Source organism: Chelonia mydas, chromosome 10, assembly GCF_015237465.2.
Source record: "Chelonia mydas isolate rCheMyd1 chromosome 10, rCheMyd1.pri.v2, whole genome shotgun sequence".
In the NCBI taxonomy this organism is placed as follows: domain Eukaryota; kingdom Metazoa; phylum Chordata; order Testudines; family Cheloniidae; genus Chelonia; species Chelonia mydas.
Genome location: NC_051250.2, coordinates 68614613 through 68635765, shown reverse-complemented (window position 1 = coordinate 68635765; position 21153 = coordinate 68614613). Strand labels below are relative to the sequence as shown.

At 50.5% G+C, this 21153-nt stretch overlaps 1 protein-coding gene across 4 annotated transcripts in view; it reads right to left on the bottom strand.

The window, feature by feature from the left end:
• Positions 1 to 4137: 4137 nt before the first annotated feature.
• RHCG (Rh family C glycoprotein) overlaps positions 4138 to 21153 on the bottom strand; it is a 37664-nt gene continuing 20648 nt past the window's right edge. For 3 of the 4 annotated variants that reach the window (XM_043524686.1, XM_037910186.2, XM_043524688.1), the window contains exons 2-11: positions 15650 to 15836; positions 13307 to 13457; positions 10588 to 10735; positions 9795 to 9961; positions 8761 to 8898; positions 8513 to 8649; positions 7769 to 7893; positions 6171 to 6244; positions 5673 to 5750; positions 4138 to 5051 (exon numbers count right to left, since the gene is read on the bottom strand). In XM_043524686.1, the coding sequence (XP_043380621.1) occupies positions 5682 to 5750; positions 6171 to 6244; positions 7769 to 7893; positions 8513 to 8649; positions 8761 to 8898; positions 9795 to 9961; positions 10588 to 10735; positions 13307 to 13457; positions 15650 to 15816 (1176 nt within the window). In that variant the 5' untranslated portion in view covers positions 15817 to 15836 and the 3' untranslated portion in view covers positions 4138 to 5051; positions 5673 to 5681. Of the gene's footprint in view, positions 5052 to 5672; positions 5751 to 6170; positions 6245 to 7768; positions 7894 to 8512; positions 8650 to 8760; positions 8899 to 9794; positions 9962 to 10587; positions 10736 to 13306; positions 13458 to 15649; positions 15837 to 17379; positions 17385 to 21153 lie in introns of those variants that run through there. The other variant, XM_043524689.1, reaches the window with a different exon arrangement.

Sequence of the window (21153 nt, the reverse complement as noted above, 5' to 3'; positions counted from 1 at the left end):
ATTATGGTGCCAAAGCTGCATAAAAAGGAGGTGAGCAAAACTGAGACTCAAGCCCCATGAGTCAAAATAGAAAGTGAAACTCATCAGGCTTGAGTAGGGTTACCCGATAGCAACTGTGAAAAAAACAGGACACGGGTTGGGGAGTAATAGGCACCTATTTAAGAAAAAGTCCCAAAAAACAGGACTGTCCCTTTACAAACGGGATGGATGGTCACTCTAGACTTGAGTGAAATGCTCTGTAAACAAAGAGCATCGCAGGGAAATCTTGAATACCGTGTGCAGATGTGGTTGCCCCATCTCAAAAAAGATATATTGGAATTGGGAAAGGTACAGAAAAGAACAACAAAAATAATTTGGGGTGTGGAACAACTTCCATATGAGGAGAGATTAATAAAACTGGGACTTTTCAGCTCGGAAAAGAGACAACTAAGGGGGGATTAAGGGGAGGGATAGCTCAGGGGTTTGAGCATTGGCCTGCTAAACCCAGGGTTGTGAGTTCAATCCTTGAGGGGGCCATTTAGGGATTTGAGCAGGGGGTTGGACTAGATGACCTCCTGAGGTCCCTTCCAACCCTGATATTCTATGATTCTATATGGTAGAGGTCTATAAAATCACAACTGGTATGGAGAAAGTAAATAAGGACGTTTTATTTACTCCTTCTCATAACACAAGAACTAGGGGTCACCAAATGAAATTAATAGACAGCAGGTTTAAAACAAAGGAAATATTTCTTCACACAGCACACAGTCAACCTGTGGAATTATTTGCCAGGGGATGTTGTGAAGGCCAAAACTATAACAGGGTTCAAAAAAGAACTAGATAAATGTATGGAGGATAGGTCCATCAGTGGCTATTAGTATGGTATCCCTAGCCTCTGTGTGCCAGGGATGGATCACTCAATGATTACCTGTTCTGTTCATTCCCTCTGAAGCACCTGGCATTGGCCACTGTAGGAAGACAGGACACTGGGCTAGATGGACTTTTGGTCTGACCCAGTATGGCTGTTCTTATGGAAAATGCAGTAAGGTCCCCAAGCCACCAGATCAGTTAGTTAAGCAGGGAAGGAACTACTTCACAATACTGGAATGGCTTTTTATCACATTAATAGAATTATTAGCACAAAAGACTGAAGCTCCCAAGGTCTGTCCCTGGCTCCCTACAGGCATGGGGGTGAAGGGGGCTAGGATCCCTGCCAATTCAGCCAGCTGGACCCCTGAGGCAGGGGCACCTCATCTCCCTCTCTCCAGTTGACCCAGGAGTGGCGCTGATTGCTACCAGCCTCGTCACAAGGGTTTGAGTCTTTACTGCCCTGCACATTGTGCAATCATGTCCACCAGGGCAAAACCCTGCCACCTGGATCTGATCATGTTTCACACTCCCTTTGCACTGCTCTAAGGTGCATGCAGTGGAGACTCTGACTCAGGGCCTTTGGACGGGGGAGAGTGTCAGGAAGAGCTCCCCTTTTAAAGATCCAAACTGCCCCACAGCAGCCCACCCCTTAATTTTTGCCACCCTGTCCAAGTAGAGGTGGATTAAGACTTATTGGGGCCCTGGACACAAAGAACATTTGGGCTCCCCACACCCTCTTCACCAGGAGGCCCTGTCCCTTGCTCCTCCTCTTCCTCCCACAAGGCCCTGCCCCCTGGCCAGGCCAGAACCCGGAGCCAGACCATGGTAAGACACGGTAAGAGCTGCCCAGGGAGCCTGGGCTGCTGTGGGGAGCCCCAGGCCCACCACCTGTCCTGAGCAGTGTGAGGACATGGGCTGGGGGCTGCTTTCGAGTACCCCAGCCCACCGTGCAGGGGTCCCCCCAGCAGTCTGTTAATCCACCACTGTGCCCAAGCATGTCCAGTACTGGCCCATACTGCCACAGTGCTCCAAGCTGCAAACTTTGCGCCATTACTGCAGAGGATGGCAGTCCTTTTTTTTTTTTTTTTTTTTTTAAATAGCAGGGTCATCTCAGGTCAAACCAAGACAAACCCTGATTTCTACCAGAGCCTCTCCTGGCGCTGGGTTTCCTCGACCCGGGAACACAGCATTTCAGAGCCTCCTCCTTTGTCACAATGTTTTTCAGTTCCACCAAGCAAACTGTCCAATTAGAGCAGGGCCTCTTGCTTCCATCTTTGCCGACATTTAATTAACATGCTGCCGCTGGCAGCTGCTGACAAATTCCAGAAACATGTTGTAAAGGGTTTTTGTCTTTACCCAGCATGGAAAATGAGGGTGTCACATCCCAAGGGGGCGTGAATAGCTACTTTCACCTCCCCCTCTCAGGTGTGAGAATTACAGAGAGACATAGAGAAGAGACCCCATCACCCCTCCCACCGCCTTTCTTTCCTTTTCGCTCTCTGTTCCTCAGATATTACCCTGAGAAATACACTGGCTCCAGAACGGGTTTTCTCCCCTGCCCCCAAATTCCTCTCTTATTGCCAGTTTTTCACTTATGTGCTTGATGGATGGGAGAAGGTTGAGTGACTTGAGCACTGGACTGAAACTCAGGAGACTTGGGGTCTATTCTTGGCTCTGCTGAGTGACCTGGGGCAAACCACTTCCCCCCTCTGTGCCTGGTTTCCCCGTCTGTAAAATGGGGATAATGATATTGCCCTCCTTTGTAAAGCACTTTCAGCTCTACCAATGAAAAGCAATGTACAAGAGCTAGGTATTATTAATATGGGAAAGGGATCCACATTCTGTATCTTGGACTCTGACGGATCAGGACCCTCCAGCATAACCATCTAGACAGAAGGGAATGATCTGTCCCAAGAGAGGGGTAGGCACGGAGGAATGGCCTGAAACCAACAAAGAGGGAAAAGTTCCGAATAGTCAGTGACTGGGCAGTGAAACAGCTTCCCCAGGAGAGCGATAGAGGCCCGGTCACTGCAGCCTGGAGAATATGGGAGTGGGGACAACAGAGGCAGCAGTTCTGCTCAGACTGGAAGAGCAAAGTGACCCATTTTCGCAAGGGATCAACGTGCAGCAAAAATATTTCCACCAAGCAGCCAGCACAACACCATTTGGACCCGAACACCAGCAGTTTGGAGAAGCAGATGATCCGCAAGGCAGTCCTAGGCCCAGATCATCGGAACCATGTAGGTGTGATATCTGTGTGCATGGTTATTGTGATTTCACATGCAGCGAGTACAGCTGTGCACCCAAAGGCCCAGCCAGACCTCAAACCAGTCACTGATACGGGCACTGGCTTGGAATGTGAGCACAGATGGGCCTGATTTTCAAGTGCTCAGCATTTGCCATGAGGGCCAGATTTCCAAAAGGGCCCAGCACCCCACCTGCTGAGCAATTTGGAAAATCTGGCCCTTTATTTTGGTGCCTAAAATGGGACCTGAGCTCTCTGGGAAATCTGAGCCCATGTAAGTGCTCAGCTCTAAGCAGCTGGGCCCTGATATGTCCCAGGCACAACAGCATTGTCAGCCCATGGTGTTCAAAACACACAATGTGTCTGAAGTCAGTCTGAAACCAGACCATGTGGGCCGGAGTCCCCGAGGTGTGGAGCTTCCCAGCTCCCCTGACTTCACGGGGCATTGAGGAGAGGGGGGTTCAGCATCTGGGAAAAGATGGATTGAAATGTATTTCAGGAACATGGTGCTGGGCCCATAGGCCAACTGGCTCCCCTCACCCCATGTCCTTGGATTTTAGATGCTCTCTCCTTTGTTTTCACCAGCAGCATTCCCGTTCCCTGCCCCAGTGTAGTAGCAGGAGGGGGCTGTTGGCCTGATCAGCCCCTTGATTGCGCTGGCTCAGAGAGGAGGCTGGTAGCATGGGGCTCTGTGCAACAAAAACAGGGATCAACCCTCCCTCCTCCCCCACACCAAACCTTCCATTGAAGGCTGAAAAATTCCCATGAACCAATCATGTTGCAAGTGAATCTGTCTCTATCCCAGCATCCTCCCACCATGGCTCCCTTTGTATTGCTACTGGGGGAAATGGGGCAATGGCCAGAGTCCCACCTGACTGTCACTGCTCATTAAAAATGGGACATCTCGTCACCCTAGTAAAGGGACAGTCCTGTTTTTTGGACTTTTTCTTATATAGGGGCCTATTACCCCCTCACCCCGTCCTGTTTTTTCACAGTTGCTATCTGGTAACCCTACTCATTACCCAACGGAGCACACCGCTGGAAAGAATAACACAGTGCTTTTTATTCACACGTCCAGGAGCAAGAGCTAATGACAAAGAGGAAGGTGAGAGAAGGGCAACCGAGCTCCAGGAGTCGGGGAGCTCCAGGAGTCAGGGACCCGGTGGTCAGGCCAAGAAAGCAAACATTTGTTTTGAGTCAGCATCGCAAAGGAACTGAGAAAGGGGGTAGGCACGCAGACTCTAATCCCTTGAGCAAGTCACTTTCTTTCCTTGTGCCCCTTGTTCCCCATCTGCCAAATAGGAGTAATGATGCTTACCCACTTCACAGGGGTGTTGGGAGGGTTAATTATTAACGATTGCAAAGCACTGGATATGTGCCAAGTATGATTATCTCCTCTAAGTGTAACAGTGCCCCCCAGCTGCAAGGACAGGCTTCTCTTACCCCCGAACTGGATCCATTATTATTGGCCCTTCACCCTCCACAATCCCCAGCATCCAAGGTGTCGTGGGGTCCAGTTAACTCTGGGCCCAGACACAGCGCCAGCTGAATTGTTCCCGTGTGAAATCTGGGAACTTGAAACCTGAGAGATCCCACCCAACAAGCACCTAGTAAAACAACTCCCCCCATAGGTGCTAAGCCCCCTCCCACTGCCGCTGCCCTGTGGCAGTGCTAAGGGAGATGCCGCAGTGTCTGTTTCAAACCTCTGGCCCCGTGCTCTCAGGTAAGCAAAGACATATGGCTTCACTGGCTGTTCTCCAGTGTGTTGCTTAGTGTAAACAGGGCCTCTTCCAAGCTATCCCACCACAGAGGGGAATGTGGGAAAGGAAATGGGGCCTTCGGAAGCACTCAAAGAGTCTGTGTCCAGTTGGGGATTGTCGCAGGGCACCTCCTTTTCTCAAAATACACCAGTAGTGTCTCTGGAGAGCTAGAGACGGAGGAGGAGTCCAAATGCCACCTAAAGGAAACCCAGAGGAAGAGGCAGGTCAGGGGTCTGTCTGTGACCTCTTAACAGCAGGATGATGGAGAGTATCCCTCCCGCCCCCCGGCTACCTGGCACATTCCCCTGGCAGCTGCCCGGCACCCGCACCCCTCCCCCGCCCCCAACTGGGCTAGTGACTGAGCAGTCGCCTTTGGGGTAAGGTTTCACTAGGCTGGCCATGGCCTGAGAGACATGTGCTGGGCCATTTAGCACCTCTCCTTACCCTTCTCCTGGTGAAATCTTGCCCTTTACTGTGACACCAATAACAGGCAGTTAGTACAGTCACACCACACACCCATATACACCCACTCCCCAGCCCCCTTCCTGCCATACCCACATGAGAAAGGTCTCGGTGCCCAGCATTTCTGCCACGAGACAAGCATGCTGTCATGGATCCCTGATGGATGAGCCCATGTGTGCATGGCACTGGCCAGTGCCCTGTGCCTGTGTGCTGCCACGAGGGCAACCAGGATCCACTAGTCCCTATCCATGCAGACTTCCAAGTGCTGGGTGCTAGTGCTCTAGGGGCACCCTCTGCCCGACCAGCTCTTGGGCTCTTGAAGGCCTGCCCTCCCTATGCATCTCAGCCCTGCCTACCCAGGTGGGTTAGGAAGTCACAGGTTTGAGGGTGGGGTCATGCATGTGGTACAGGCCGCTCTCCTCATCCTCAGGCACCTGCAAAGACAACGAAACTTCCATCAGGTTCCCATGCCCTGTCATGAAGGTATCGACAGAGCCTGCTTTCCTGCCAGTGGGGGGTGCCATAGCCACACAGCTGGGGAGGGAAACGATAAACAATGGTGCGGCCATGTCATGGACAATAGCGCCACCTTGTGGCACACCACAACTCCCAAACAGTCCACAGAGCTCAGGCCTAAAGCCACAAACAGGATCCCAACACCTCCTTCTGCCACGCACCAGCCCCCATCACCAAACCCCATTACCCCAGCCATATGGACACTGAGCCCCAAATCCCCATCAGCCGAAGGGCACCTGACTGCGACACCCTCCCCTGCACTTCCTGCAAACAGGCCACCAGGCCCCAAAGCTCCCCTGCCCTGGCCACAGTGACAAGGACCAGCCCCCATAGCTCACCTCCCAATAGACATCATCCTCAAAGCAGTTCTCATCAGCAGGGTCCCCCAAGAACGGCAATTTCAAAATAGCACCTTAAAGCCACAAAACAGAGAGTGAGATGGGAAATGCCTCAATCAATGAGAAACAAGCAGGCCAGGGCCAGGGGAAAGCGGCCAGGGACGAGCCCCACTGGGGTGAGCGGCTGGGGGAGAGAGGGATCAGGGAAACTATTCCCTTCCTGTGTTGTAGGTGAAGTGAGGTTGGGTCAGTTTTGAGCATGTCTAGCCCTGGCCCTTCATATTCTCCCTGCCCCGCAGGCCTAGGGGGGTCTTGTTTCAGGGAAGTCAGTGAAGTGGAGTTCACAGGCTGGGGGTAATTTTAAAGCGTGAATCATGTGGTGCATTATAGCAATGGGGGCAACCCTATGGGAAACATCTGGGGAAGGGGCCATCTCCTCTCCTACTATCTGTTAGATGCTGAAAGCAGAAAAGTGCTTCCTAAAATGGAGACCTGCTCCTGAGAGAGCAACATCCCTGGGAGGCAGCAGGCGAGGCGTGGGCTAGAATTCCGCCGTACCCCAACCACCCACAGGATGGTAGCAGCAAAACGTCAAATGGGGAAATGCAGAGCATCTGACCGCAAGTGTAACACCCGGGGCAGCCAATCAGAGACAGAAAAAATTAGAACTAGAGCTCACCCTTAGCTCAGCACTGAATCAAACCAGACTCACATCTAACCCAACCCAGCCACAAACAGAACCAGACAGCAACTTCCAAACTAACCCAAGGACTCAGGCTGAATCTGCTGAGATTCAGGGTTCTACATTCGCTGATCTATTTCCTCTCCCCTTCTGGACTTGGGGGAGTTCAGCTGGAAGCAGAAGCCTTTGGGACCTCACAAGCCCTGGCCTGTTTTCCATGGAAACGCTCAGCTCTGTTTGGGATACAGAACTGATCCTCTAAAATTGTTATGTTCCCCATTCATTGCAGCCTTCCTGGTTCCTGCTGCTATTTTCCAGCCCCCCTTTTGGTTCAGAACATGCCCCAAAGTCTCATCCTGCCTGCTAAAAGGGGATGGAGCAGCAGATGGGGCTGCAGAACATCTGGGCAATTCCCCGCTCCAGGCTGTCAAAGATGTGCCTTATCCCAGTGTGTCTCGTGGTGGACAATGTGCCAGAGCCAGGATCTGCCCATTCTGCTGGGGACCTGCAGGGCACAGCGCTGCGCTGCCACACGAGGAAGGCCTACGTCCAGAGGGCAGTAGTTTTGGAAATGACATCATAGTTTCAACCAATCAACATTTCCCACATGACATCGGGAAGTTCCACTTTTGGAGGTAGGACTTCCTGCGATGCTGGGGTGGGAGAGGTATTAAGGGGTTGTTGTGATAGGGCCAGTGGGGAACAAAATAGTCCTTGGAATGCCACATGTTTGCAAGCCTTAGGGCTCATCTCAATTTCAGGGGCTGCATGTGGGAGCAGAAGGGTCTTCTAGCCCAGGAGATGGACCCTTCCTGTAAGCCAGGGTGTGAGCAATTCGAGTGGCTGAGCCGGCCACTCTACAACCACAGCCTGGACCCGGGCCTTCTCCTCCATTCCCTGCACCCCGCGCACTCACCCACAATGGCCCCCCCAGCCAAGGCCATGGCCAGGGACACGAAAATGCCAGCTGCCTGGAACCCCCCTTGGACAGTGGGCGTCCAATCCTTGTAGTCACCCGTGAAATCAAAGGCACTGATGAGCCTGCGAGGAAGGGAAATGATGAGACCAGCTGTCAGAGAGACACTCCTCTGAGTCAGGGAGTCCGTGCTGTGGAGGACGGGGGAGCTGCATTCACAGCCCCTTCAAACCATCTCCCTGGCACTGAGAGGACACATTCCCATCGGAGAGTGGGGAGATTGTAGCAACATAGCCCAGCCTCTTTGCTTTTATTCCTTCTTTTCCAGTCCGTTCCCACCCCCAGAGGCCTCAGCCTGGACCAACAGGCTGCAAACTAGAGGGCTCCAAAAACAACGAGACCCGGGGTGACTGAGACCTTCACGGTTTATCCCGGAGTTTGACCCAGAAAAGGAAGCAACAGAGATAAAGAGATGCCCCTTCATGAACCCAACTGCCCCTGCTCAGAGTCCTCCGGAATGAAGGTGGGCCTTGGAGTTATAGGGTCTCCCAAAAGGGGGCAGCTGGAAGAGGCTGCAATCCTCCAAGCCTGACTCAGCCCTACAGGCCCAGCACCACTCAGGATGCATATCTGTAAGGGGCAATTCAGCTGCTGCCACTGACTCATCTCATCTCCTTCCCCCCCAACACACACGCTGACCCATAACCCACCCCATCGCCATGGGAGAGATTTAAGCCATTTTACCCTTCCTTTCCATACACCTCTTCAGTGGCTGCGGCTGCGGTGACAGCCCCCACGATCCCCCCAATAAGCCCCGGCATGGCATGTAGGTTGTGGATGCCGCAGGTGTCCTGGATGTTCAGCTTGGACTCCAGGAATGGCTGGAGGGAATGGAGGGGAGAGAGAGAGAGAGAGAGAGAGAGAGAGAGAGAGATTATTTCCTCTCCCTAACTAAGAGGCAAGAGCCTGGAATTCCTCTGAGCAGCACTTACCATGAGGTAGACGAATCCAACGGTGGACACGATGCCACAGAGGAATCCAACGATGAGGGATCCGTATGGAGTCAGCATCATCTCCGCGCTGGTCCCCACAGCCACACCACCAGCCAGCGTTGCATTCTGGATATGAACCTGTGCAAATAACGCTCACGTCTTACCACTTCGGCTTTGGGACAAGAGAGTTTTAAGCCCATTAGTGGCAACATTTCAAGGCAACCAAGGAGAAAAGCAGGGGAGAAAATGTTCACAGAGAAAATGAAGATCTGGGCCCATTTTCCTTTGCATTGGGATTGGCTCCCTGCCCATCGCAAATTCCAAATTACTGGATTTGCCTGAAGCCAGAGATTTTTGACCACCAAAAGTTACATGAATGGGAGGAGACTGAAGATGAAATGTCAACAGCTGATGGGCTGGGGCATCATTTTCATGTTGTAGAAACAAAAAACTGCATACACACATGTGCACTGCTGCACAGATATTCCCAAAGCTTGGTGCTGGCACAAGCACAGCACTGTATGGGGCCTGCTGTCTCTCCCATACACGAGCACACACCCAGAAAACACCCTGCTCTGACACACACGTCACTGTATGGGCCCCACTCCCTCACAAGCACACACACCTAACACCATATGCTTTCATGACACCGTACAGTTCAACCCTGGAACATGCCCACCACCATGGGACCATTCCCACCGGCTCTGCAGCACAGGTGCCTGCATGGCTCTGCCGTCCTATGGATCCATCGGCACACAGGTGATCACACATATCTGCTCCTCCATTTGCCCAAGCATGCTCACATACCTGCTGCTGCATGGAAACCGCACATGGTTTTCATGACAGAGCTTTGCAAAACAATTCATTCCCTTAACATGTCTCAAGCTGCTGTGAGGAGGCTAGGAGCCCTGGATGCAATCCCATGAAATCCGGTGCACGCTCACCAAAGGAAGCAGCCCCAATCAGACTGCCTGGCCCTTCAGACATCCATGAGCCAAGAGAGGGCACAGCAGGCATCTCCAGTCCGTGCTTACCATGTCGAGCTTGCCTTTCTTCTGCAGCAGGCTGGAGAAGGCCACGCTGGTGAGGACACAGGAGGCCAGTGAGCAGTAGGTGTTAATGGCGGCTCGGTGCTGCGCATCCCCATGGTTTGAAACAGCTGAGTTAAAGCTGGGCCAGTACATCCACAGGTACAGGGTACCTGGGAGAGGAGGGGCAGGAGTGGGACAGTGAGGGGGAGGAGTAGGAGGGAGGGGAAGGAAAACAGGGAGCAGCAAGGGGAAGGGGGGTTAAAAAGAAACCACAAGAGATGATAGTTATATGGCGAGGAGGCTAAAGCCGGCCGTGCCCCAAACCCCCAGCTCCGCCTCCACGGCCAACTCTTCCCTCTTCCCGAAACACTCCAACCAGGAACTCAAAGCTGCAATAGCACATGGAGCCTTTCACTTCTAGGGCACCAATTGTGGTTGGACCCCAGGCTGGGGGGACTGGCGGGCTCTGGGGTGTCTCGGAATGGGACATGGAGCCTCTCACTTCATAGCACCAGTTCCAGTCAGCCCCCAGGTTGGAAGTACAGGGCTGTGGGGTGTCTGGGAATGGCACATGGAGCCTTACAATTCTAGGGCACTAATTCTAATTTTATCCAGCCCTGGGGCAGGGGGTTGGGGGCGGGGGACTGGCCAGCTCTGAGGTGTCAGGATTAGGAAATGGGATACACAGGTTTTCATCACTAGGGCACTGGCTCCAGTCTGGTTTCACACAGCCTGTGGGATGTAGGAGGGACCCAGCACAGCTTTCATGAAGTCTCCAAGTCCACAGTTAACTCACCGATCATAGCAAAGAGGTCGGAGTGGTACACAGAGCCTTGCTTGTCTTTACTCTGTTCCAGGTTGGGCCGGTACAGAATTCTGGTCACTGTCAGGCCAAAATAGGCTCCAAAGGTATGAATGGTCATGGATCCACCAGCATCTTTAACCTGTGGACACAGAGCAGAGGAAAATTCACATGTTGGGAGTATTCTGGCCAATCGACTGTCCGTCCATCCAGCCAGTGCTGGGTCACTACAGGAGGGGAACAGAAATGCTCCTGGTCCCTCCGACTGGCAGGCAGAACATCTCAGCCACATCCTTCCAATTAGCCTCCTCTGTGGAAGGCATCATGGCAAAGGGGCATTTCTGGCCCCTCCATCATGTGACTCCATGGCGCATGGGTTCCAACAGCATCCCAGAGTAGAACTACCCCAAGGTGGCAGTCCCAGCGTGGGCAGGTAAAGGGCAGACAAAGAACAGGTTTTTAAATAGAGTTTATTGCCCCTTGAAACCTGGGGCTTTTAGAACAAATATTAAAAAGCCACAAAACTCCCAGTAAAGCCCATGAGCAGAGATGGGCAGAACCAGAACTGCAGACCCATTGGCAATGCTCAGATCTGGATCCAAACTTCCCAGCTAGCCCTTATCTCTCTAAGGGGCTGACTCAGAACTCGAGGTGCAAACACCCCAGAACTTTGAGGGAGGGGAGTAATCAGGATCTGGCCACCATGAGGAATGAACCCCAGTCATCTCTCCCCTCAGCTCTTACTTTCCTCCTCTTCTCCCCCTCTTCCCTTCACTGCTGCTGCCTCCCACACTTGTGCTTGTTGTTTTCCATCCTTTTCTTCTGCCTCAAGACACACATGCAGCTGCCGAGATGAACTCTCCTGGAAGGGAGCTTTCCAAAGGCATTCTCCCTAGCTAAGTTCACCCAGAGCATTGGTGTCGGGAGGAACAACTATGCAGATGGAAATAATGGGCAGTCCCCCAAAACGAAAAGGGTTGAACTTCCACCCCCACACACAAGCTCCGGTCTGGACACTTAAATTATTCGCTAATGAGACAGGAGGGAGTTCCAGAGATGAGAGTTTAAAGGGATACAGTAAAGATAATCATCACATATTCAAACAAGAATACCCTTCCTAGCTTATGCGCATCTACTAACCACCCCTGCCCCCCCTGCATTCCCTCTGCTGGGTTACTAAGGCCACCTACGTAAGCGAGACAAGGTGGGTGAGGTCATATCTTTTGTTGGGCCAACTTCTGTTGGTGAGAGAGACAAGCCTTTGAGCTTACCCAGAGCTCTTCTTCAGGTCTGAAGAAGTTGACCTGAAGCAGAGCTCAGTGTAGCTCGAACACTTGTCTCTCTCTCCAACAGAAGTTGGTCCAATAAAAGATATGACCTCACCCACCTTGTGTCTCTAATAGCCTGGGACCGACACGGCTACAACAACACTGCATACCTAGGTTAGTGACATTTGGCACCTCAAAGAACCCAGTTTCCCTGTGCTGGCTGATGTTCTGTGTTTCATTCAGCTGGGCGGATCAGTTTCACTTGTTCCCTTTCAGATGCCCCTGTGCATTTGGGCTCCCAACAGCGGAGGATTTATCTGTACTATAATTTTATTTTAAACCATGAAATTGTTGCCCTGGTACCTAGAGCACTGGACTGGGACTCTGGAGACCAGCAGTCCTGGGTTCTAGTCCTGACTCTGTCACTGGCCTGCTGTGTGCCCTTGGGCCAGTCATGTCACATCTCTGTGCCTCACTTTCCCCATTTGTAAAATTGGAATAGTGTTGCTCACCTCCTTTGTAAAGTGCTTTGAGATCTATAGATGAAAAGTAATATATAAAACCTAGGGATTATTATTTCTCTGCATTTGAGGTATCCTTCCTCCACCTCCACCCCAGTTTTGACCCCATCTGCACTTAGGATTGAGGTGAATGGGTTCCCCTTTCAGAACAAATCTCTTTTCCTCCACCAGAACAAAAATCTCTCATATGCTGCCAGAGGCCCTGTGGCTCCTTTACAGACAGGTTTTCACTTTATGGTGTGCTCTGATTTTCTTCAGGTAAAGAAATATTACAGCAAGGGAAGGAGCCAAGAGGGAAATACTGTACAGCCATAAAGGGTCTGGCTACACCGCAAGAAAAAACCCTGCAGTGGCGAGTCTCAGAGCGCAGGTCAACTGACTCGGGCTTGCACTACAGGGCTAAAAATAACAGTGTAGATGTTCCCGATGTGGCTGGAGCCCAGGCTCTGAGACTTGCTGCTGCTAGGGTTTTCTGCAGTGTAGACATACCCAAAGAGAGCATCAGGCCCTCTGTGTGGAAACTCCCTGGCTGTCTTAGGAAAACCCCACCAGAGGGGATCCCTTGCTCTCAAGTCACTGCCGCTGCTTGCAGAACCCTGGGAGATTTCCCATTCCCTGACTAAGGTAGGAGAGAAGCTAAAGGGTGGGAGAAGTAGCCCCGGCTGTTTGCTCATTGATGTGTTTGGAATCCTTTTACATTTCTGCTTGAATTGTTGTGGCTGGAATTAACCCTGTGTGTTTAGCCAAACAAGGAGCTGATGGACCTGACTGGAGCCAGGCACTGTACAATAGCCTACAGACAACTCTGCTGCTGCACCTCACTCCGGACCTGCATCCCCTCTACCTGGCTCGGACACCCTGTTTGCACTGCCAGAGAGGAAGGGCAGGAGACAGCCGATTTTTCTGACTCGAGGGGAGCCTTACGTGGAGCAGGCTGATGAGGATGTACTCATTCACAGCAAAGAGCGTGACTTGAAACAACGTCAGGGTGAGCAGCTGCACAGGGCTGGTTTTGCCCAGGATGGCCCCAAAGGCGATGCAGACAGAACCAACGCAGAAATCTGCATTGATCAGGCTGGGGAGCAGGGGATGGGAGAGAAAACAGGTTAGTAATGGAGGTTAGTAATGCAGGTTAGTAATGGAGATCCTCCCCCCCTCCACCACTCCCAGAGAGTCTCAACCTTGCCAGGACATGAACCTCATCCTGGCTTCCCCACCAACACCCCCCTTGCTGGGTGTGACTAGAACACGGTCCCTTTAAGGGACAGTACCACTTTTGCATCCCCCTCCCGCTGGGCGGTGGCAGCATAGATTCATAGATGGAGGCCAGAAGCGACCATTGTGATCATCTGGTCTGACCTCCTTTCTAACACAGGCCACAGAACTTCCCCCACAATAACTCCTAGAGCAGATCTATTAGAAAAACATCCAGTCTTGATTTAAAAATGGCCAGTGATGGAGAATCCCCCACGACCCTGGGTAAACTGTTCCAGTGGTTAATTGCTGTCACTGTACTCGGTATATGCATGGCTAAGGGTGAGATGAGTTATGGGTCTCTCTTCACTGGGGTCCCCAGAGGAGCTCCCAGTGGGAAGTTAGGAGACCTCTTGTAAGGATAAAGCCTTTTCCTATAGCCATATTGTAAGGTCTGAGGCCTTTGTCTGCAGCCATATTAGGAGAGCAGCAGCCAGGAGCAGAAGCAGAAAGTCACATCTTCACATTCTATCTAAATTACATTAAAACAATGTACTATCAGGCTGTTAAGAAAGCGATCCTGTCCTAATAGTACCCATCATCACCAGATAAAGAAACAAATCTTAAGATGGTTAAAGAAAACTTTGTGTGATGGCATCCTGTCTGGCAACTTATCAACAAGTTCTCTATTGTTTATCTGTATGGTCTCTGTCTGGTTCTTTGATTGTTTGTCTGTTGCATAACAAATTTTGCTGGGTGTAAATCAATTGAGGTGGTGGGGTATGATTGCTTAAAGGGATTGTTTTACAATATGTTAGGATTGGTTAGAAAATTGTTTAATCATATTTTAGTTAAATGATTAAGGTACAGCTAAGCAGGACTCAAGTTTCACTATTTAAACTGGATCCAAAAGGAAGTTCTTGAGAACCATCTCCAGGACACAGCCCCAAGATCAGAGCTGCCAGACCACAACACCCTGCTATTACACCATGTAAAAACTGGAGTCCCGCAGATTTCCTGCTGGCCAGTCAGGATCAGGTTAAGTTTGTCTGCCTTATTGGGAGTGGTGAACATTATATGCTTAGCATGGGCATTCTGTTTTGGTGATTGTTAATAAATAGAGGTTAAGTAGGATATTACTGTGTAAGACTCTTTCACTGGTGGAAGACCCTGTAAACCCGCAAAAGATTAAGCCCTGAGTCCACAGGGAATGGGTGTTTGCTCTCAGTCCACAGGGAATGGGTGTTTACCCAGAGCCCATGGAGGAGTAGAGCCCGGAGCCCACGGAGGGGTAAAGTTAGGTGCCTTTTGTCTGGAGCCCTAGGAACTGGGAAAGGGTGGAGGTGCCTAAATCAACTGGGTTATATGCCTTGAGCCCTAGGAACTAGGTAGAGGTGGAAGCCTTGAGTCCTAGGAACTAAGTAGAGGTGGCATGTCCTAGAATGTGCAAGCAACAAATTTAGGGTAAAGTTGGGTGCCTTATATCCGGAGCCCTAAGAACTGGGAAAGGGTGGAGTGCCTAAATTAACAGGGTTATGCCTTGAGCCCATGGAAGGGTAAAGGTGGGTGTCCTAGAGTGTGTGTAACAGAGAATTTTGTGCAGGTAACACCCTAGTCCTTAGCATGTGGAGAATGGCATAATGATCTGAGGCTGTTTGTCCAAAAGGACCTGAGCAATGAAAGTCCCAAGACCGAGGACAAACAATGGCCCTGACACTTGGGGCTTGGCCTGGGGCCTGTGAGATTTGGTCTCACGTGGCTGGTCTTACCTGGCTCCTTCCTCACCATCCACCAGAGCCAGTCACCCCTGGAGTGGAGGGTGGAACCCAGTCACAGGTACACAGCGCCCTCACAGCTGAGGAGGGGAGGGGGAATTGGGACCAAAGACCTTTTCTTATGAAACAGGCTCCATGGGGTCTTTAACAGCAGGCAGGGCAGAAGATGTAATATGATCTGGAGCACCCTTTCTCCACAAAGAGCAGGGGCAGAACCTCCAGGCTGCTTGGTCCCCTCCCTCCCTGCATCTCCACTGTCCAGCAGGAGATGGGTTCCATCAGTCCCAAACCCTCTTACTTTTCCACTCCAATGAGTATCTTTCCATTCTCGAAAGAATGGAACCAGCCCTGCATCAGGAGAGCCCACTGGATCCCGAAGGCGGCAAGGAGGAAGTTGAAGCCAACAGCTCCAAAGCCATAGCGCTGGAGAAATGTCATCAGGAAGCCAAAACCCACGAAGATCATGACGTGGACATCCTGGAAAGCTGTGTCAGGGAGGAGAATTCATCATTATCATGGGGGGAGGGGAGGCGGGGACTCCTGCAGTTTAGGAACTTGGCAATACCCCTAGGTCAGAAATACCAATGATTTTTCAGGAGAAATTTTGAAAGAAAAAATCATTTTAAATTGTACACAAACATTTTTAAAACAAGCTGAAAAATGAAAAACCTTCAGTTTTTGGAAATGCTTTTTGGTAAAATAGTTTGGCTTTGAGGAAAAACCATCAGTGTTTGGAAAGCCCTTTCAGTAAACATCATTGATTTTCATTTCAGTGAAAATATTCAGTTTTGAAAACAAAACACTTGTATAAAAATAACCTGAGCTGTAAAGCACAAACATCTACCAACACATTTCTTTGTTTTCAATCTCCATTTTTTAACAAAAAAACCCCAGAGACTTTGAATCAGAATTAACATTTTCCATGCACACTTTTGCTCTACTAACAAACCCCTTTTCATTTAAAAAAAAACAAAAGTTTTGATAATTTTTTGCCCAACAACCTGTCTGTGCTGGGTCAGAACCCAGTGTCACTGACTGCTCTGGTCCTTCCTGCTCTGGGAACTATTATTGTTAGCAGCCATTATTTGTACTATCATAGCACATACAAATGAATCCCAGTCATGGACCAGGACCCCATTGTGCTAGGCGCTGTACAAACAGCAAACAAAAGGACAGTCCCTGCCCCTAGGGGCTTACAATCTAAGTACAGGACAAGAGAGAACTGATGGACAGAGAGGAGGCACACACTCTGCTCACTTCAATGGAGGGTGAAATCCTGGCTGCAGTGAAGTCAATGGCAAAACTCCCATTGACTTCAATGGAGTCAGGATTTCACCCAGAGATTTTCATTCTCTGTTTCATTGTTTTCTTAATCGAAAGTGAACCTTCATCTGACTGGAGGTGCACAGCCGCTTTACCGGACACTTGTACTAAATAAGCCTGGTACTCAGGGCATGACAGCTCAGACACCGCTCCATACGTTCTGGTAGGAAAATGAGCCTCTAGAGAGGAATCCTTGATGTGATAAACCTGGAGTGGACGTCAGCACTGCTGGTTTCTTTCCGATAACGATCAGCCACAGCAATGTAAAGTGAAACTTGGGCACAGTTATAAATTAAACCATAAAAACCACATGTGCAAAAGCCTCCTGAGCAAGAGGAGGACGACGAGGACCGGTTCCCTCCACCAGTTCCCAGGGGGATCCCACGAGCAAACCAGCATGTGCTGCACTCTGCCACTGTGGAATGGAATGGGTAAACATTCCATATTGCTCAGATACGTCAATGTCCGTACTACACAGTGTGCAGAATATTGCACAACAGCATAGCATATTTGTTGTTTAAATGCTTGGGCACTGTCAGCTTGGCTTAGAGAGTGGGCTAGCTCAGAGAAAGGAAAACACTGTGCAGCTAAATCATGTGGAGTCCGGTCTAGGCGCTGACACTTACAATGGATTTTCCAGCCCTTTTCCCAGTGTTCAGAGGGAAGGCCGGCTGCGTTTTTGTGGCTAGTTTGCCATCTAGTGACAGCGCACGTCTTGAGTGGAACGAGAGTCTGATCCAGCTCCCACTGAGGCCAATGGGATTCTTTCCATTGACTTCAATGGGAGTCAGATCAGGCCTTGAATGAAGCAAGGCTCTGCAGGAGTCCTGGTTTCAGTTACTGTGCACTTCACAAGCTCTACCAAGGTGTCGGGGGACGCGGGTGTGGATGGGATCCAGTCACGCTGTGCCAGACTCTGGCTTTTTTTTGTTCTTTCGGAAAAACCTAGGAAAATCCATACAGACGAGCTACAGGGCCAGATCCGCAGCTGGTGTAAGTCAGCATAGTTCCACTTGCTCCAACAAAGCTCTGCTGATTGACACCAGTCGAGGATCCAGACCATATAGATCTCAAAGGCCAATCTGCATACACACAAATTTTACCATAAATACACTGATACACACTTTCCCCTATTAGGCTACATATCCAACACCATTCTAAAAAGAAAAGAAAGAAGCAATAAATATGTGTCTATTGCCAATTAAATAATATTAACTGACATTTCCCACTTTAACAAAAATATTTAGACAAAAATCAAGATCATGAGAAATAATACATAAAATAAGGCCCAAAAGTCATAGTTCAGGTGGTGGGGTTGAGATATTAATTATATTATTTTATTATTATTTATCTGTATTGTGGTAGCATGAAGGAGCCCTACTCATGGGCCAGGACCCTATTGTGCTAGGAGCTGTACAAACTCAGAACAAAAAGACCACCCCCCGTCCCAAAGAGTTTACAGTCTAAGGAAAGTTTTGTACTTTGTTTGCCCTTGAGAAGAGTAACGTGTTTGTGTCTCACATGGGCAGAGTAGGAGTCATGATGCCCTTAACTTTTTATTACATTACAATTAAGTACTTGGGTTTTAGTTTGTTGTCATTTAGCAACCTTCACTGTTTACTGCAGGAAGAGTATGGCCCCTGGAATACTGTCTACACTGAAGAATCTTTCATCCCTTCTCCCCGCACTCAGAACAGATGATTCATCCTCCAGGGAATTTCACCAGCTGATGTTAAATTCAAGTGAATTTTAGTGCTGTTGCTGAACATGGTTGAATTGACGGCCCTGGAAATGGGCACCCCTAGATCAGTTATACACACCTTCCTCCCTGCCCACATTTTTTAACCCTACCCAGGAGGAACCATCTCTAGGGCCAGAAGAGAGAGTTTCCCACTGTCCACTCTTTGTCTGCTGCTATTTTGTGAGCACCTTCCACCACTGCACAAACCAGGTCAGTTCCACTGATGGATGGAAACGCTAATGAAAACCATTTCAACCACCTAGACCTGCTCTAAGCAGAGGTGACACAGAAAAAATGCCACTGCCCTATCTACACTAGTGTGGCCCTCATTGCCACTACCCACAGAGCCACACTGGGGCTAATGCCACCATGGGAGATTTTAACAAATAGGCACAGTGGCTACCCCTACACTATGAGCTAGGGGTGTAATTCCCAGCTCAGGTACATATACTTGCACTAGCACGACGAGAGTTAGTGAGCACGGCTTGTAGTGTAGACATGGCCAACTTTGGACGAACACGGGTTGGACACATGGCTTTCATAAGTAAACCCTGTTCTGAAAGACAATCCTTAGAGGCAACTGGGCTAGTCTCTAGGCTTCTTTGTTTTAGCTATAACACACTGTATTTGTAATGGAAGTGTTCTAAACTGGGGGTTCTCAACCTTTTTATTTCTGAGGCCCCCCCAACATGCTATAAAACATCCACAGCCCAACTGTCACAATAATGGGTTTTCTGCATATAAAAGGCCAGGGCTGGTGTTAGTGGGTAGCAACCAGGGCAATTGCCTGGGGCCTCATGCCACAGGAGCCCCCGCAAAGCTACATTGCTCAGGCTTCGGCTTCAGCCTCGGGTGGCGGGGCTCAGGGCCCCGAGCTTCAACCCCATGCAGCAGAGCTTTGGCTTTCTGCCCTGAGCCCCAGTGAGTCTGATGCTGGCCCTGCGTGGCGGCCCCCCTGAAACCTGCTCGCTGCCCCCCAGGGGGCCCTGGACCCCTGGTTGAGAACCACTGTTCAAAACAGATCCGTGGCTCAGTCCCTCATGCAGCCTTGGAAACGGTCGTCTATCTTTGCAGACTTTTCTGAGCTGCCACTCACCAGGTGACTCCCACCGGATGGCTTGCACAGGGGCTCAGGCCCTTTGTAAAGGGGTCAGCCAGCTGAATGATCCCTGTTTGCACATGAGACAATGGCCCGAGTGCACAGGGAAGCTGCTGTGAGCCAGGGAGGACTCAGACACCAGGATGGGATCAGCAATCCAGGTGAGTTTCCCTAGGAAGCTAGACCTCCCCATCTGAGAATGGCAGGTATTTTGCGTCCCCTTTGCCCTAGCTTGGGACAAGACAAACCTAGAAGGGGTTAATCAGTGGCATAGCCTTTGGCCTCCAGGGTACATCCAGTTTATTAAACAAGGTGACACTAGTTTGGAGTCTCAGCCTCATCGTCACTCCCGCCCTGGCAGACACCTGCACGCCTCCCAGCTTGGTCTGGCATGGGCGTTGGGTCGGTGGCACTCAACATGAATCTTGCATGCACTTGTTGATAAGGACACAACCTAACGAGGAAGCTGCCAGCTTGAGATACTTGCTTGGGTTGGGACCTGCAAGCCTCTTTGAGGGATTTGTATCTGAAATCCTCAAGGTCAGCTGCAGTTTGTCACACTTACGGCAACTGTAACGACTATATTGCACACTCCCACCAAGGGGTCCTTTTCCCTTTGTTTCACTGAAATACCCGGAGTTGCCTGCAGGCCTTGGAAGATCTTGTCCTCTCCCCTGTGACTTGCTCAAACACCAAAGTAATTTTCATTTGCCTTTGACGTCTCGCTGATCTTGTGCCAAACAGGGATGGGTGACCTGGAGTCCTGGCCCTGTATTGTACCGTGTCCTCTCAGCTGGAATTTCCTATCAACAGAGCTTGCAGGAGTCGGCTTTTTCTGGTTGCAAATGCTACTGCCTCCCCCTGTCCTCATGCACCCAGTTCACCCTCCACATACCTGCCTCCTTCCCTTCCCCCACTATACACCACAGCTGGTTTGTTCCAGAGAAATGGCTCATCCCCCAGCTGCCTTGCCTATGGGAGGTGTGTGCTCTCCCCTCCTCAAGTGACCCAAAGGCTGGTGTCTGTCACACTCTGTGTTCAGGAGCACAGTCCCTCCCCCTATCCCTGAAAGAACTGCATGTCCCACTCCTGGGAGTGCTGCCCCCAGAAGCACTGCTGGCTGGCTGGTGGCATTTGGCACTGCTCCCGGTGCTATACTCAGGTGGGACGGCACAGGAAACTGGCTTTGGTTACCTGTTGCTGGGGAGAGAGGGCATCTCACCTGCCCCCACTAATCTTCTGATGCCAGCTAAACCCAGAACAATTGAAACCTTCTCATCTAAGGAAAGGAGGCCCCTATGACACCACTTGTATCACCATGTCCACCCCCTACAGGAGTTCAAAATAATACTAACGCCTGAATCTGCTCAAAGGTTTCCACAGAGATCCATTTGCACCAGGCACCACCCTAAACATGCCTTGAGGTACTGGGGCTCCTTAGGGGACACAGCGGCAGAGTCCTCACCTGGTGCTGGCATATCAGCTTAGAGTTTGCTGAAAGCTCTCGGGGCTGGATGTGAACGTGACACTGATAAATGCTCCTTGACTAGGGAAGACCTCACCACCTGCCTACTCTGCACCTTTTCCATTCCATTCCTAACGCAGCTGTGTCTATCCCAGCTGACAGCCCCCGCTGCAA